General features: G+C 34.0%; 1 protein-coding gene across 2 annotated transcripts in view; it reads left to right on the top strand.

Moving 5' to 3' along the window:
• The window catches only part of Htr2c (5-hydroxytryptamine receptor 2C), a 259,004-nt gene that overhangs the window by 222,619 nt on the left and 17,550 nt on the right, over positions 1 to 18,835 (top strand). For both annotated transcript variants that reach the window (XM_004874795.3, XM_087199900.1), the window contains exon 5: positions 14,725 to 14,925. In XM_004874795.3, coding sequence (XP_004874852.1) covers positions 14,725 to 14,925 — 201 coding nt within the window. The remainder of the gene's footprint in view (positions 1 to 14,724; positions 14,926 to 18,835) is intronic.

Raw genomic sequence — 18,835 nt, 5'->3', positions numbered from 1 at the left:
TACAATTTTGTATTAGCCTACATATCTTCCTTACATTGAGTATAAATAGTCATAGACAAAACTTAGCAGCTTTTCAATTCTTTGGCAAGAGTATATCATACCATGAACATACATGTGGCTTTCAAGATTCCTTGAAATATGTGGGAATTTTTCAAACTCTTCATATCTCCAAAATGTCACTCCCTGAATTTCCTACCAGGCTGTTATTGTTTTGCCCCAGCTGACAATGGCTTTTTCATTTGTCTTTCAATATTTTTGGAGGACATTCTCAGTGTAGTCACTTTACCCTGAAAGAGTTTTGAGTTAAATGAAACAAAGGAAAGTATCTTATAGCATTCCATCAGGGAAACTAGAGATCAAAACAGACATTTCCTTGGGGAAAATATTTACAGTGCTCCCTCTAGAATGAGGCATCCACAGGGCCAGGGATCTAGCTCAGTGGTTTTGCTGCCTGCTGCGCAAGCACAAAGACCCGAGTTCGATCTCCGCTACCAAAAAAAAAAGAAAGAATGAGGCATCCACACTAGGAAAGTGGACTGCTGTCTCAAGACTCACCATACATGAAGGAAGGGAGTGGGTTAACATAAGTTAAAGTGCTACAAAGACTCCCTACCATGTTTCATGTAGCTTTCTCAGTGCTCCATGTTTGCTTTGTTGCTTTACTATCAGAATTCTAGAAAGGTCGATTCTGACAGTTTTTGTCCCCTCTTTGGTGTTTCTGGAAATAGACAGCCCCCAGAGTTTTATACTTCACTGTCTTTGTGGACATTGCTCTTGACCCTGAGTCTTTAATCTCTTAATAATATCTATTTGTTTATGCCCATCAACTGATGATTGGATAAAGAAGATGTGTGTTTTTTTATACAATGGAGTAATACTCTGGTATAAAGAAGGATGAGCTTCAGTCATTTATAGCTAAATGGTTGAACCCTGAGACCATACTCTTAAATGAAATAAATTGGACATGTATTTTTAAATACCACATTTTTTTCCTCAGGTGTGAGAAAGTGAATGTGGAAATAAGGACTAAAATGTATAATGGATGTTGGATGTGGGAAGAAAGTATTCAAATGGGAAGGGGATCAAGGGAGGAGGGAGGGAGAAAGGAAAGAAACAACAAGAAAAAAGTGAAAATAGAAGGAAAAAATGGAAACAAACCTTTTGTACATAGGGAGGGGAGGGGGCTTGAGGGGGGATGGGATAAAATCAAATTTATTTAAAAACAATATCTATTTGTTTAATAGGAAATGAACCTAGTTAGTTTTAGATTTTAAGTCTCAATCCTCCTTCTGTGGGCCTTGTTTCATATCAGTTTGTGCTTGCCCTGTGTGTGTTATTCAGGAGCCCAGAATGGGACCCACACAGTGCCATACATCATAGTCTAATTCTCACTACTTTCCCATATGGTTTTGGAATAGTTTTCCATATATGCAGTTGATAGATGAACCAAGGATTTAGGTGACGTATTTCTCAGTCCTCTTCATCTACTAAATTTTTTCCACAGTTCATAGTTCCCAGGGATCCCATTTCCTGGTATTCTGGTAAGAAAAGCAGGTTTCAGGGCCGGCGATTTAGCTCAGTGGTTTCACCGCCTGCTGTGCAAGCACAAGGACCCGAGTTAGATCCCTGGTACCAAAAGAAAAAAAAAAAGAAAGAAAGAAAGAAAAGCAGGTTTCAGGGGCCAGGATGTAGCTCAGTGATGCCCCCACCTACCTAGCAAACGTAAGGTCCCAAGTTCCATCCCTGATACCAAAAAAAAAAAAAAAAGAAAGAAAGAAAAGAAAAGCAGTTTTCTGGTTTCCTTGTGTTGCTATGAGGTCTGGCTCTTGCTATGGGGTCTTCTGCCTCACAGAGAAAATGATGAGAAAAACGAAAGAGAAAAAAATTATTGGGGATTCCTTCCACATCCTTCAGACCTCACAGGCCACTTTTTCTAGCTCATATAGTTAAAGAGAAGAATTTTTTTTTCTTTAAAATTTAATTGTGTTCACAGCAAGACGGACTGCTTAGGGACTGATGCTTGCCATAGTTCATGCCAAGAGAGAATAAGAGAAGCAGAGAAGTAATCTCTCCATTTTAACCATGCTCTCTGTGTCTTCTGGGCAGATAATATTTTTGTTGATGGTTTTTCTTTTCATGTCCACTTGCTGCTTTAAAGTCTAAGTCAGGAGATAAGTTGGGAGAAGAAACAGGATAATGTCTCATATTGGTCATTCTTTGATTTTGATTTGCTTTTTGAATCAACCTGCTGTCTTAGTTACTTTCTCATTGCTGGGACAAAATACCCAACACCCACTAGTTAAAGGAGGAAAGGTTTATTTTAGTTCACAATTTGTAGATGCCTCAGTCCATAGGTGTCGGCTCCAAGGCAGGGAGGCATGGCAGAGGAGAAACAATCCATGGCAAGGTAGTTAGGAGACAGCAAGCAGCAAGCCTCCCTTTCCCTTTAATTCCATGCATGCTACAAGCCTATTTGTTGGTGCCACAAGGATGGGGCTTCTCCCTTCTCTCTTCAGTAAATCCATTCAACAACATTCAGAACTATGCTAAACAAATTCAATTGTTACACTCTCTTAATTCATATTCACACACTTTAAATCCGTCCACCTCCATAAAGCCCCACTTGTGTGCACGTGAGCCTTTGTGGGGACATCTAGATACAAGCCATAACAACTTCTATCACTTACTTGTTACACTCCTCAGTTATTTCGTTTAAATATCTATCCATAGGTTTTAGTTGTAATCTGTAGGAGAGATCAGGTACAATATGTTTGCTCCATTTTTGTCAGATCTGAAAGACTTTTAATGGATATCTTGGTTTTAAAAAGGTTATTTTATCAATTTTTTTGTGTGCATGTGGTACCGGGGATCGAACTTGAGATATTGCGCTTTGGAGGCAGGTGGCAGAACCACTGAGCTAAATCTCAGGCCCAATTTTATCAATTTTTATTGATGCATTAAAAAATAAAATTGATTAGCTTTTACATATTGGCTTGTAATCCAACAACCTTTCTAAACTTACTTATTAGTATTTAAGAATTTTTTCTTTTTAATACTCAAGATTTATTTGTAAAGTTGTTAAACTTTCCTATGTACACAATCATGCTTTCATTTTTCTATTTAAATCTTCAACATTTATCCCTTTTGCTTACCATAGCACCCTAATAAGCAACTTTAGTACAGTGAAGAATGGATGTTGTGATAGTGTGCATGCTTGTCTCTCTAAATTCAAAGGAGTGCCTTCAACATTTAACCATTAAGTATAGTATATGCTATTGATGTTTGGTGGGTATTCTTTAGAATATTAAGGAAGTTAGAATCTAATTCTATTTTTCTTTTTTTCTTTTTTTTTTTGGTACCGGGGATCGAACTCAGGTCCTTGTGCTTGCGCAGCAGGCGACGAAACCACTGAGCTAAATCCCCGACCCTAGAATCTAATTCTAGTTTGTTGAAATTTATTTTATGTAAAATCATGTTGAATTATACAAAAATGTGTACATATATTGACTTAATCACATAACTTTCTCTTTCATTTGTTTAAGATAATCATCCTTGAGCTTTGTTTTCCAGGTTAGCCTTGCCTCGTGAGGTATGTTAGCAAATAATCCTTTTATTTACACAAAGAAACTGTGTATGGTTTATGTTATTCTTTTCATGTATATTTGTAGCATAAATAAACACATTTGGATCTCATGCTTTCCCATTCAAAGAATATAGTATGACTTCCTATTTGTTTAGGTGTAGATTTTTATTTTCCCCTAAGATTTCATGCTCAGTTTCTGTGCCTGTCTTGTTAAAGTTTTAATGAGAAATATTGTGAATTCTTACACTGATGCAAATAAATTTTTTTCTTTTTTCCATTTCTAGCATTTATTCTTAAACTAGTTAAACCTCTATCAGATATGTCCAACCATTGACCTACAGGCCATTTGCCCTCTTTTTTATGTTGTAATAACAAATATTTTTTAAAAAGGAATTTTACTTATGTACAGGAACTTTATTATGTATTTTATATGCATCCTAAGACATCTCCTCTTCACTAAATGTAGCCCAGGTAATCTAAAAGATTGGACACATCTGCAGATTATTTTATATTTATCTTATATCCAGGCAACCTATAATTTCCTCTTAGTAAATTCAGTGTTACTTTTACAAGAGTCTTAGATTTGTTAGGCCTGAAATCATATCAATAATAAACAAAAGATAACTTTATTTTTCAAATCTGTATGTTGTTTATATTCTTATTCTAGTGAAAATTAATAAAAATGAGTAAGAGGGTAAGATGACATCTAATTCCTGAATTTAACGTAATTGAAATTAATTTATTGCATTGTTTATCATATTTGTTGTTGGTTTTGAAATTATCTTTATCAAATTTAAAGAAGTTCCATTTATCCATATATAATTAAAATTTAATTAGGAATAACTTATTTAATAAAAATATTCTCTGGGCCGGGGATTTAGCTCAGTGGTTCCAGCGCCTGCCTCGCAAGCGCAAGGACCTGAGTTTGATCCCCGGTACAAAAAAAAAAAAAAAAAAATTCTTCATTATCTATTAAAAGACAATACAATTTTTTCACAAACGTTAACACAAGGAATTATATGGGAAAATTTTATAATATTAAATTACCTTTGCATTCCTGGTATAATTCTTGTTTTTCCATGATATATTATTCTTTTGAAATTTTAGTTGCATCTACCTGTTAATATTTTATTTGAAACCATTTAACATTGAATGCAATCTGTCTCTAATCTCTTTTTTTCATGTTTTCAGGGTTTTGCTATTGACAGTATATTGTTTTATGAAATGTTTTGAGAAACTTTTAAATTTTCTTATGGTATTCATTTTGAATGTTAAATTCTAGAGATTAATCATAACTTATGGCTAAGTTCTACCTTTGGTATTGCTTCACAATTTAATCCACATTCTCATACCTCTTAATTATATCACCAGAATACTGGACTATTACTCTTATTCCAAGGCAAAGTTTGTTTTTGCTATTTCATAGGAATTACTCCTATGTATTCCATTTAAACAAAAGAACTGAAAGATTAGTGTGAATTTTATTCTATCTTAACTGTCTTTTGTAATATTGATGGGGATGCTTGAGATTTCTGGAGTGCTTAAAAATCATGTAATCTATGAATGAGTAAATTAATGAATGAACATATGAGAGTGGCTTATGAAACACAAATTTTGCCTCTGAAAATCAAGTTCCATCTCATCCAACTATAAATTTACTTACTGTAGCTTTCTTGTTATATAATTGTCTCCAAACCTTTCATATATTTGTTGTCTGAAATATACCTGCATCACATAAATTTACCCATTGTTCTAAGCAATGTGGACTGAGCAGTAGAAAAATAAAACAGACAATTGGCAACCTGATGGAACTTTTATTTTAGTGGTCTATAGCAACAGAATTTCCCACATAATAGCAACAAGGAAATGCTTGCACATTTAAAGCATAACTGAGAAAGCAATTTTGGCAAATGAAGCATGTAAAGTAGGCTATACAGATGCTCAACACAATCAACTTACTTGGTGGATATACCTTCCTTGGTGAAGAAGGTACAAGAAAATTATCAATAATAATGGACATTTGGGGCCGGAGATTTAGCTCAGTGGTTTCGCAGACTGCTGCGCAAGCACAAAGACCCAAGTTTGATCCCCGATAACAAAAACAAAACAAAACAAATAATAATGGACATTCATAAACAATTTTAGTTAGAAGGGTTTCTGGTGATGTCTTTCTTTTCTTTGTCACACTGGTTGAATTCTGATGATTAGTAGTTTGATTTCTGTTATGGCCAGATAAACTTCTATTGGACCCAGTTTTCATCAGATAAATGTCACCAGCTCTGAACAAAACACATACATAAAAAACCCAACAACTTCCTGAATGTTCTAGAGAGGAAGCCAACATAGTGTTTTGGGAAGGAATCAATCAACTCTTGGAAAAAAAAATCACAACACTGAGTTTCAAATTTTCATGCCTTATAACCTCAAAAGAAGGAGTTCTGCTGTGGTAGCTAGCCAAAAATCCTGTAAACTCTCTTCAGTTTTGGGAAATGTCAAAACTGGAAGGTTTAGGGAGTGTCCAGGAAAGGGCAAAGATAGAAAAAGGAAACCACAAATTCTTCTCTGGGAAACTATACTCTTTCTAAATCTCTACTTGACCCCTGAACCATGCTTACCTGGAGAATTCTTCAAGCAGCCTAAGAAATGACACATGAGCTAAAATAACCTATGAGCTGTAGCCCAAGAAACAGATATTGTATAACTCTCAAAAGCCTATTTGGAAATACCTAGATACTGAAATACACAGAGAAGAATTTTATTGCTTTTGTCATATTTATGTCAATGACATGAAGAAAAACATGCTCCTAATGATTAAAAGTGGGAATTTTCAGAAGAAAAATAAAAACAAGAATAACATTCATTGAAATTTAAGAGCTAAAAAATAATATGTGAACTAAAAGCTTTCCCCTAGAAAAGCTTAACAGTATTATGAAGATAATAGTAAAAGCAGGCAGTGCATTTAATATATAGAGATCATTCAAAATTAAGATCAGAGAAAAAATACATTGAGAAGGAAGAGAAAACACTTTCTAGCATCTATGAAACGATATTAAATATTCTAACATACATATAATTTGATATACAAAAAGAAAAAGAGGAAAAGTAAGCCAAAAACTCTTTGAAAAATAAGGACTCAAAAAATAAAAACCAAAAATTTCTCAAATTTGGTGAAAGCCATAAATTTATATATTTATTAAGTTCAGCAAATACCAAGCATAATAAATAGGAATTTGATAATTTATCTAATAAAATTTTTTTATCAAGAGATATGTGAAAAATTTATGTAAAGCAGCACCAGCTATAATAGACTGAGTGAGAATTTTGCTACTTTTAATTGACATATAAGGACACATTATATCCTGATGAAGGTAGAGAATAGAGTTGACCACAATAATATTACTCAAGTGATAGGGACTCAAAATTAAGAAATAATCAGTTGTTCAAGACCTCATTAATTGTCAATAATGTTCATCTTAAAACTAGTGTGGTTTGATTAATTCTGCTTCATTATCAAGAATGTTTTTAGATCATGAAGCATCAGTAAATCATTCTATATCTTGACATACTCTTTAGCCTTTTCTTGAAGAAACCAAAAATATCCACAGGAAAGATGCTAATCATATTTCCAAAGTATTTCAACAAACATCCCCTTTCTTTCCTCTACCTCTCTAAGAAAGTAAATTTCTACATTAGTATTTTTATAAGGTAATTATGATTATCAAGTTTGCACAGGAGCAAAGTCTAGTTCCCAAGATAGTTCCCATTAATAATCCTAACAGGCTAGAATACCATACAATACATGATGAAACAATTTAAACAGAAACATACAAGAATTAAACTTTTATTACCCGAGTCAGGTGCTAGATCCTGGATGCCAATGCCATTGCAGAAACTGTACACCTGAATGATGCTCCAATATGAAAACTTTAGCACTACAGAACACACCTTAGATTGTAACACATTAATTTTGGCTGCTATTTATTAAAAACGTTTTATTTGAAGTGTCCTATCAAAGTTTGACACTAGCTGAAAGTCAAACATAATTCCACAACAGACATCATCCTCAACATGGCAGCAAGAATTAAGCTGTCGGGCCGGGGATTTAGCTCAGCGGTTTCGCCACCTGCTGTGCAAGCACAAGGACCTGAGTTCGATCTCCGGTACCAAAAAAAAAAAAAAAGAATTAAGCTGTCAACTAGAAGGCAAAGAGAGAATTTCTGTCACTTATGAATCTTTATTTCTAGTATTTAAAAATATTTAGCACATAATAAGCAATAAAGGACAGAGGATAAATTAAAGAATAAGTGTGTAACATAGAATATATGTGAGAAGAAATTCTAGTGTTCTGTCTCCTTTAAATTTCTTATGGTTCTTCATCTTTTCAATAGGAAACAATGAACTGGAAACAATTGTCAGAATATACTTTTATAAAACTTAGGAGTCTATTTGAATATTTAAAACAAAATAATGCTTGATGAAGAGAGAAACCACTACTTTGCAGTAAGAGAATATTTTGTCATTTTAAGTTATCTGTTGCCATACCTCAACCCCCAGATCTATAGCTAATTTGAGGATTAAAGCCTGATCTCCTGGTACAAGTTGTTAAGGCCAGAGCAAACAACACAGAGTACTTTCTCAAAGAAATGTGTTTGTTGTTAGGTATCACTGATGGCTTCCTAAAGGACTGGCTCAATAACTTGCCTCTCTTGTGCCTGTCTCAGAGAATTCTCAGAGCTCAGGTGATATTCTAGGTGGGTTTGCCAAAATAATACAAAGGCACAGTACTGTTTCTAGCAGTCTGAGACAAGAGACAACACATCAGACACATAACAGACAGACTGAATGGCCTGGAAAGGAAGAGGTTGATAAAGGAGATTTGTTGGGAAATAAGTATTTGAAAGACACTTGCATATAACAGGGAATGGAAAGGGGTATCCACATGCTCAAGGCTATAAGAACTTTTAGGACAAAACTGAGAAAACGCTTTTCTAATACTTGCAGCTGGGCTGACTTTAAGCCACTGAGTATCTGTGCAAACATAAAGTTCAGGTCAAGATGGAGTTATAAACAACCCCACTAAGCACTGAGAGGTCCCCAAACACAGTCAATCTGAAAAGAGTAAGAAAATTGATTCCTTCTTTCTTTGCCTACAAGTATTTTTGAAATATCTGTCAAGACATTTGATGACCACAAATCTTACAGATGATGATTTCAGTGGTCCCACAAGACAAAGAAAATAGACTTTACAAAATAATTTAGAAAAGTCACTAAATAGGCACATGAAAGCAACTCACAACACATAGCAACAACTAACGCCAGGAAAGAAAGGGAATCTGATTTGCAGGGTTGCTACATTATAATATTCAAAATGTCCCAGTTTCACCAACATTACATTAAATGCAAAAAAAACCTAGAAAACATGGCTCATTTCTAGGGAAAAAATATTAGGAACTAATCATCAGGAAGCCTAGATATTGGACTTAGTAAAGACTTTAAGTCAACTTCCTGTCTTAGTTACTTTACTCGTTGCTGAGACAAAATGTCTGACACCCAAAGTTAAAGGAGGAAAGGTTTATTGTAGCTCACAGTTCTTAGAGGTTTCAGTCCATGGTCAACTGGCTCTAAGGCATGGTGGCATGGCAAAGGGGCATCACAGAGGAGAAAGCATCCATGGCATGACAAGCAGAAGGCAACAGCAACAAGTAACAACAATAGCAGTCCTCTTTCTGTCTCTTATATTTTATCCAGGCTACCCACCTTTAGAGTAGATAGCACTTATACCCTTAATCACAGCATTGTGGCATTAATCAATTGCAGCATTACACACTCTAGATCCAGCCACCTCTGAAAAGCCCGACCTATGACCACATGAGGCTTTGAGATGACATCTAGATACAAGGCATAACATGTCCTAAATATGTTCAAAGAGATGAAAGAAACCATGGACAAACAAGTAGAGGAAACCAGGACAATGATGTTCCAACAAAGATAGAGTAGCATTAAAGGGAAAGAATTATTAAAAGGAACCATATAGAAATTTCAGGGCTGAACAATACATGAACTGACATTTTAAAATTCACTAGAGGGATTTAACAGCAGCATTGAGGAGAAAGTAGGGAACATGAAGATAGAACATTTATGATTTATGCAGTCTGAGGAGAAGAAAGAGAAATAATGTGGAAAAACAAACAGTGGGTAATATATATTCTGCAAAATACTGTCAAATGTACCAACATACATAAAAAGGGATTCCCAGAAGAGAAGAGAAAAAAGGGGGTCAGATGGAATATATAAAGAAATAATTGCCAAAATTTCCAACTTTGTGAAAAAATATGAATCCATACATTCAAGAAGGTCACTGAAATCTAAGTAGGAATTCCTCAAAGTCCACACTGAGACACATACTGGGGATAGGGGTAGCTCATAGTAGAGTGCATATTTAGCATGGATGAAGCACCAGCACTGAAAAAAAAGACACATTATGATCAAACTGTTAAAAGACATAGAATCCTGAAAGCTACAAAAAATAAGCATCTCATCTTTCATATCAAGGACCTTTAACAAGATTAACAATGAATTTCTCTTCAAAAACCATAGAGACCACAAAGTAGTAGATAATGTATTTAAAGTGCTGAAAGGAAAAAAATGTAAAAATCTTCCAAACAAAAATTATTATATCTGATTAAAAAATCCTTCAAAATTAGAGATATTAAAATATTCCCTGGTTAATAAAAAAATGGAAGTTTAAGCCAGGCATGACTGTGCACCCCTGTAATCCCAGTACTTGGAAGGCTGAGGCGGGGGGATTACTGAAAGTTCAAGGTCAGCCTGAACTACATAGTGAGATGCTGTATCAAAAACAACACCACCAAAAAAAAAAGAGAGGGTGAGAAAGATAAGATTCTTGCATTCTTTCTTCTTATTAATATTGTCATTGATCCTGAGTATGTCAGCAATATTTCCCTTTGTGATCTTTATGGCCTCTATGTTCAAAAGTTCTTAAATATAATATAAATATATTATATTATGTTATATTATATTTAGTATATATATATATATTTTTAACCTCAACACTCAAGATCACTCCTATTTATTGATAATTATTTTTCATTTTATTTCCTTTTGAGAAAGGTCTGGGTAAGATTTGTCTATCTTCAAGAATCAATTCCTTTTGCCAATGTGTTGGGACATGCCCATAATCCCAGCACTTTGGGAGGCTGAGTCAGGAGCTTTGAAAGGTTTGAGCCTAGCCTGGGCAACTTAAAGGCTTAGAAAGACCCATCTCAAAATTAAAAAATTAAAAGGGCTAGGGGTGTAGCTTAATGTGGAGGTCCTGGACTCAATTATCATTACCACAAAAAAAGAAAAGCAAAAGCTAAAATCAATAATTAGAAATCTATGTTAATGCACACAAAATGTGAGAAGATGTAATTTGTGACAATAACAACATTTAAGAGGAGGAATATATAAAGAAGCAAATTTTTTGCACACTAGTAAAACAAAATATATATTTAAAATGATTATTATAAATACAAGATGTTAATTGCTATCTCCAGGTTAACCACAAGGAAAAAAACTAAAATAATATATTGTGGAAAAAAAGAAAAACGAAGTACAAAAACAGTATTCTATAAAAATATAAATTAATCACAAATGAAGGCAATAACAGAGGAAACTATGGTCTATAAGATAATGAAAGTCCTTTTAAAACTATAATTTCTTTAAATGTAAATGGATTATACTCCCTAATTATAAGGTAGAAACTAGAAGAATGGGTAAAAATACATTATCCAACTATAGATTGTCAAGAAGAAACTCACTTTCTATCACAGGTCACATATATATTGACAGTGAGTGGATGTTTTATGAAAATAGTAACCAGAAGAACTAAATTACCATAGTATTAGACAAAATACAACTTAAGACAAAAATTGTAATGAGAAATAAAGAAGGACATTATACATTGCTAAAAGGGTAAAGCCTTGAAGAAGATATAAAAGCTATAAATGTATGTGCACCTAACAACAGAAACAGAGACCAACAACTACAGGGAATAAAAACTAAAAGAATTAAAGAAAGAGACTTATCTATAATAATACTTGGAGATACCAGTACCTCATTTTATATAATAAATAATACTATTATATAATACTAGACATTAAATCAATAAAAGGTAGAAGAATTGAAAAACACTATAAAGCAACTCATTTTAATAGAAATAAAAGATATTCCATCCAACTACAAAAAGCATTTTTTTCTCAAATATACCTGTAATGCTCCCTGGGAACATATTTTCAGCCATTAAACAAGCATCAATAAATAAAAAATATTTCTAGTATTCAAAATGTCTTCTCCACAATGGAATGAACCTAGAAATCAACATTAGAAAGAAAAAAATGAGAAATTATAGACATTTATAGCTAAGTGGATGCACATTGAGGCGATACTCTTAAGTGAAATAAAGAGGACACACATGTGTAAATACCGAATAGTTTCTCTGGTGTGAGAAACTGAAAGTGTAAATAAGGACTAAAAGGTTTAATAGATAATGTGAAATAGGAAGAAAAGGGGCAAAGGGGAAGGAAATGGGAGGGCTAGGGGAAAGGAAAGAAGGGAATGGAAAAATGCTGAGAAATGGAAAAATGGAAATAAAGTCTTTGTAAATAGGGAAAGGCGGAGGGGGTGAAGGGAGGGCTAGGAATGGGGAAAAAATAAGAACCAAGATGCATCATGTAAAGGTACAAGTTCCCAATGAGAAATGTAATTGTGTTGTATACCTAAAATGCACCAATAAAAGAATTTGAGAAAAAAAAATTAGAAAGAAAAGTAACAAATTTATAAATATGTAGAATTTAAACACCCAGTGAGTGAAAGAAAAAATTGCAAATAAAACCAGAAAATATTTGAGAAGAATGAGAATATACCAAAAACAATGGGATAAAGCAAAAGCAGTACTCAAAGGGAAATGTGTAGCCATAAAATGCTACATTTAAAAAGAAGGAAAAAAAGAAGAAAATGATTAGAGGGTGCACCTAAGTAGTAAAGCATGTGTTTAGCATGTGTGAGGCCCTGGGTAAAATCCCCAGTCACACACACACACACACACACACACACACACACACACACACAAATAAGAAAGATCCTAAACCAATAATCTAACTTCATACCTTAAGAAACCAGGAAAGAACAAGTGTAACCAAATTAGTGAAAGAACTGAAATGACAAAGATAATCAAAATAGAGAATAAAAAAAGAAAACTAAAAGCTGATTCTCTGAAAAGATCAAAAACATTTTTACAAACATTTTAGTCAGAGTGAATAAGAAAAAATGAGAGGACACAAATTACTAAAATGAGGAATGAAAGAGGAAGTATTTCTATTGATCTTACAGAAATGTAAAAGAAGAACACAATATAATGAACAATTGTACTCAAAAAACAAGATAACCTAAATGAAATAGACAAATTTCTAGAAACACACAAGGTACCAAAAGTGACTCAAGAAGGAATAAAGAATCTGAAAATATCTATAACAAGTAAAAGATTCAATCAGTAATCGAAAACTTCCTTATAAGGAAAGCACAAAATCAGATGGCTTCACCAGTGAAGTTTCGAACATATTTAGAGAAGATCTAACACCAATCCTTCCCAAACTACGTAATGCAAGGCCAGCATTATCCAAATACTAAAGCTAGACAAAGACATAACCAGAAAACTATAGACCAATACCACTTAGAATATAGATTCTAAAATCTCCAAGAAACCCACTGAACTAAATTGAGCACTATATTATGCATTATGACTAAGTTGGATTTATCTCAAGAGTGCAAGAGTGGTTCAACATACAAAAATCAATGAATGAAATGCATTGCATTTATAGAATGAATGTAAGCAAACTAGGCAATTATATCAATTGAGACAGAAAAGATATTTAACAAAATATATCACTCTTCTATGATTAAAAAAAACACTCCGCAAACTAGAAATAAAAAAGAATTTCCTCAATATGATAGAAGGCATTTATGAAAAACTCACAGCTAATATCATACTCAATAGCTAAAAACTGAAAGATTTCCTTTTTAAATCAGGGGAAAAAGATGTTCATTTTAATTACTTTTATTCAACATTGTACAGGAAAAGAAAAAGTAAAATTATCTTTATTTCCAGATGACATGGTCTTATATATGGAAAATACCAAAGAATGAATAAACTAGCCTTCTATGTCTCTCTATCTCTCTTTGTCTCTCTCTGTCTCTCTATCTCTCTCTCACACACACTATATATATATGTGTGTATATATAGATATTAAATGAAATCAGCAAAGTTGCAAGATTCAAAATAAACACATGATGGCCGGGGATTTAGCTCAATGGTTCCACCGCCTGCCTGGCAAGCACAAGAACCTGAGTTCAATCCCCAATACCAAAAAAAAAAAAAGGAAAACAAAATAAATATATGAAAATAAACTGCATTTCTATATACTCCAATAAATAATCCATTATTAAAGTGTCCCAAAATCTCAACTGGTCACAACAAAGGATTTTTTTGGGGGGGGGGTTCCGGGGATCCAACTAGGGACCTTGGGCTTGCGAGGCAGGCGGCAAAACCACTGAGCTAAATCCCCGGAACAAAGGATTTTAAGTACCAATAAATACTACAAAATGAATAAACCTCAAAATCATAGTACGTGAAAGAAGTCAAAGAGAAAAGATTATGAATTCCAATTACATGAAATACCCAAATTAGAGAAATTCATAGCAACAGAAAGCAGGTTAGAGATTGCTCAAGGCTGGGGGAACACGTTTGAGGCTGTGGAGTAAGTGCTTAATGGGTAGTAGTTTCCTTTTAGAGTGATGAAATTACTCAGAACTAGCAAGAGGTAATTGTACAATACTGTGAATGTACTAAATGCCATTGGACTGTACACTTTAAAGTGATTAATTTTATGTTATGTAAAGTTTACCTCAATACAAATTCATGTAACACTGAAGTTATCATTATCATCATAGAAAATAATGCTACTGAAATCTCACTTTCTTTAAAAAGTTTAAATTGAAAGGGAAAGATAAGCAGAATAAAATATAAAAATAGAGTCAGTATGATTTGAATAACATGCTTTTGTCTTCTCTCTGTTCTCTTTCAGATTATGTCTGGCCACTACCTAGATATTTGTGCCCCGTCTGGATTTCTTTAGATGTTCTATTTTCTACTGCGTCCATCATACACCTCTGTGCCATATCTCTGGATCGGTATGTAGCAATACGTAATCCTATTGAGCATAGTCGTTTCAATTCGCGGACTAAGGCCATCATGAAGATTGCTATTGTTTGGGCAATTTCTCTAGGTAAATAAACCTCTGGGCCATTAGAATTGCAACGGCTATGCTCAATACCTTCGGATTATGTATTGTGAACAACCTACAGACGTCGACTGGTAACGTTTGCGTTTAATCGGGAATGGTATTTAGTAATTATTCTTAACCTATTTACTTGATATTTAGGTTAACAATAATGAATATAATGGAATGGATATGAAAATATGGAAGTAAAGTTTCCCTTTATGCTGCTAAATTGTTTTAGGCATTACTATGCCAGTGAATTCTGCAACACAGATACAAAACCTTTGAGATACTTAAAATCTTTGATCACTACAAAGATTATGTTAAAGTCTAAATTTAAATTAATTCCATATCATTTTCAATGGAAAAATTAATAATACAATCTGAATCTTCATGAAGTGTATATGTTTAACTTTATTAAAACAAAATATACTATTGTCTCCTTGAATGCTAGTCAAACAAAAAGAGAAAAAGTTATTGATTTCTTTAAGGATTGAGGAAATTGAAGATAAATAAATGATCATGCTACTGATTATATTTAAAATATTCATAAATTTTTAGCCATGTTTATATTAAAGTCAGGAAAGTTAATTCAAATCGCAGACTTCTGCAATCTTTTTTTGTACCTCTTCTAGTTGAGCTTACATTGTTTTCATTAAATAATTTCTCCTCAAACTTATGTTTATGCAAAAGGCTCAAGTAAAGTTTACAAGGTCAGGACTTCACAGTCTTCGCTGCTGCCTTCTAAAGCTTTGCCTCTGGGTTTATTACTCAAATAAATTTACTTAAGTTTTAAGATTATTCTAATGCAGATTACTAGGTTAGTATATAGCACAGCCACTTTTGGTGTGTGAGCCACCACGTCTGGTTGTATTTTGAATTTTGATATCCCATTTAATGTCTTACTAAAAAAACCTATCTCTTAGCATACAGTAGCTATGATTTTTAATTGTTTTGATTTTAGTCTTCATACTAAGATATTAATGGTTTATGAACTATGTTTACAATATTAGAACATTCTGAATTTTTCTACATAGTAGCTCTTCCATTCCCTTTTTATTTTTTTCTTTTGAAACCAGGGATCGAACTTGGGTTCTTGCACTTGCAGGGCAGGCGGCGGAACCACTAAGCTAAATCCCTGGCCCTATATAGTAGCTCTTTTAAATGAATTTTATACTTTCTATTCTTTTCTTCTTACTCATTAGCATCTCTTTCAATTTGAAGAATTGCCTTTAGCATTTCTTGTATGACAGATCTTATGGTGATAAATGTCCCAGCTTTTCCTTGCCTGGGATTGTCATTGTCTTTTCTTCATTTCTTAGCTTTGCTGAATATGATATTCTTCATTGGCAATTTATTTTTCCTTCACCACTGTGAAACTCTAATACAACTCTTTCCCAGCCTGTGAAATATCTGCTGAGGTATCACTTGTCCAGCTAATTGGAATAACTTTACATGTTTTTTTTTTTTTAATTTTTTTTTTTAGTTTCATTTCTCTTGTTGGTTTAAGAATCTTCTCTTTGTCTTTAGCCTTTGAGAGCTTGATTATAATATGTCTTGGGGTAGAACTGATTGAGTTAAATCTGCCTGGTGATCTTTGAGCTTGATATTTGTATCTTCCTCTGCCTTTGGAAAGCTCTCTCTTATGTCTTTCTGAATAAGCTTTTACTTCTTTGGCATTGTCAAGTCCCTTTAGTAACCCAAAAACATGAATGCTTGCTCTTTCTATGCTGTCCCAAATTTCCTGTAAACTTCCTTCGTTCTTCTTTATTATTTTCTCTTTTTCTCACCTCTATGTAAGACAGTCTGTCTTCAAGCTCCCTGATTCTTTCTTCTCTTTGACCTATTTGGCTATTTATGCCTCTACCACATTTTAAATTTTATTTACTGTATTTTCATATCAAGGATTTCTGTTTGATGTTTTTTACTACTTCAATCATTCTATCAAGTGTCTCTGATAGAATGCCAACTCATTTCTCTGTGTTTAATGAAGCTCTTTGAGTTAAAATAATCATTTTGCTTTCTCTGTTCAAGAGTTCTCATGTATCTGTTGTTATTTAGTCAATTTCTGGGGCCTTATTTTGGTGAAGTCATGGTTCCTCACAACTTCTTGAGGCTTGTTGGCATACAATGTCATTCATGCATTGAAGAATTGGGTATTTAGCTTCATAATCTGGCTTTCTTTGTGCCTATCCCTATGGAAATTCTAAGCAAGCTGCTTATTTTCTCTAAGCCTGTGGTCCCTTCTGCTATTTCAACCCTTGATTGTACCCTATGTCCAGATTTGCCCCGAATCGTTGGTTGATATGTTGTCCCTGTTCCATCATGAGAGGGATTCTGCAATCATAAATCTATTATTAGTGTCTAAGTGCATCATGGGAAGGGACAGGGGCTGGAATCACAGCATACTTCTGTGGGACTCACCTTCAAACTTAGCAGTCTTATGTGATCAGACCACGTGTGGCTCCAATTGGTGTATAAGACCTATGTAGATGTGCTGTCAACAACCATTATTATTCTCTCTGCAACTGCTTTAGGGGTATCTAACCAGAAACTGGACCTCAGCCTCCCCTTAACTGTATCAGCCTGGGGTCAGGTCAACGGCTGCTCTGTCCCTCTTTTTCTTTAAATAGAATTGCCCACTGGGGTTTTGGTGGAAATGGTTTATGTCCAGAGTTGGGCTTAGTCCTCTCAGCTGAGCTAGGAGTACTTGTCTTTTTAGGGTACAGGGGTCTGCACCATGCTGTAGCTCTTTCACTTTTACTCCCTCAGTGGGAGAGTACCCTTCCCCTGTCTGAAGTGCTGAGCTCCAGGTTCTGGGGTAGTCTTCTTCCTTTGCTTTGTTATTCTCCCATCTCTAGATTTCACCAAGTTTCCTTTTCTCTGCTGCCAGTTTCCTGTGCTCACCCACACCCACACAATTCTTCAAGCAGTTATACAGCTATTGCTTTGTTTCTATCTCAAGAGAAGAGCAGACTGATGGTAGGTGCTTCCATTCTGCCATCTTCCTGACTGACATTTTGTATTTTTTCAATCCTTTTAACTGTACTGAGACCTTTAGCCAAAGATCTCTCTTAGAGAATATTCCAATTGCACTTAAAAAAAAAATGTGGGTTATTTCCAGACATCTTTTCTATTCGTTTCTAACAAAGCTCTGCAGTGGTAAGAGAACAGACTCTACACAATTTCAATCCCCTTTTACTAGGAAATTTTTGAGACTTGTTTTATGTGTCAGCATATGTCCCGGTATTTCCTGGTTAGTATTCCATGAATATTTGAATAGAACTTATATTGTGCGGGGGCCAGGGATTTAGCTCACTGGCACCACTCCTACCTCACAAGAGCAAGGTCCTAATTTTGATCCCCAGTATCAAAAAAAGAAAAAAAAAGAATTTATATTCTGCTGTTGTGTGGAATGTTTTATAAATCTTAATAATAATGTTGAATTCTCCTGTACAACATAGGACTACTGTACACTTACTACATTCCTGTCTGTTCATTTTATTAATTTCTTAGAATTGAATATTGAAAACCCCAAATATGAATGCTGTTATCTATTTCTTCTTTCAAGTCTGTCAGTTTTTGCTTCTTGTACTTTTAGAGACCTATTATTAGGAAAAAAATATGTATTTTTAGTTATTATATCATTCTACAAAATTAGTCCATTTGTCTTCTGCTATTGAGTATATTTTACCTGAAATTAATATATCTACTATAAAATTCTTATGCATATCAATTCCCTGTAATATATAGTCAATTCCTTATTTTTAGGCTGTGTTTTTGTAGTTAAAATGTATCTCATGTAAGCAGCTTTGCTGCAGTTTTTTTTCTTTTTTTGTTGTTTTTTCTTTTATTTGGTACCGGGAATCAAACTCGGGACCTTGCACTTGCGAAGCAGGCAGCAGAACCACTGAGC

This window comes from Heterocephalus glaber, unplaced genomic scaffold (assembly GCF_053883595.1).
Source record: "Heterocephalus glaber isolate CG9 unplaced genomic scaffold, H.glaber_assembly_v1.0 deba00001732, whole genome shotgun sequence".
NCBI lineage: Eukaryota > Metazoa > Chordata > Mammalia > Rodentia > Bathyergidae > Heterocephalus > Heterocephalus glaber.
Note: the sequence above shows the minus strand (reverse complement) of the source record. Positions and strands in the feature narration are given on the sequence as shown.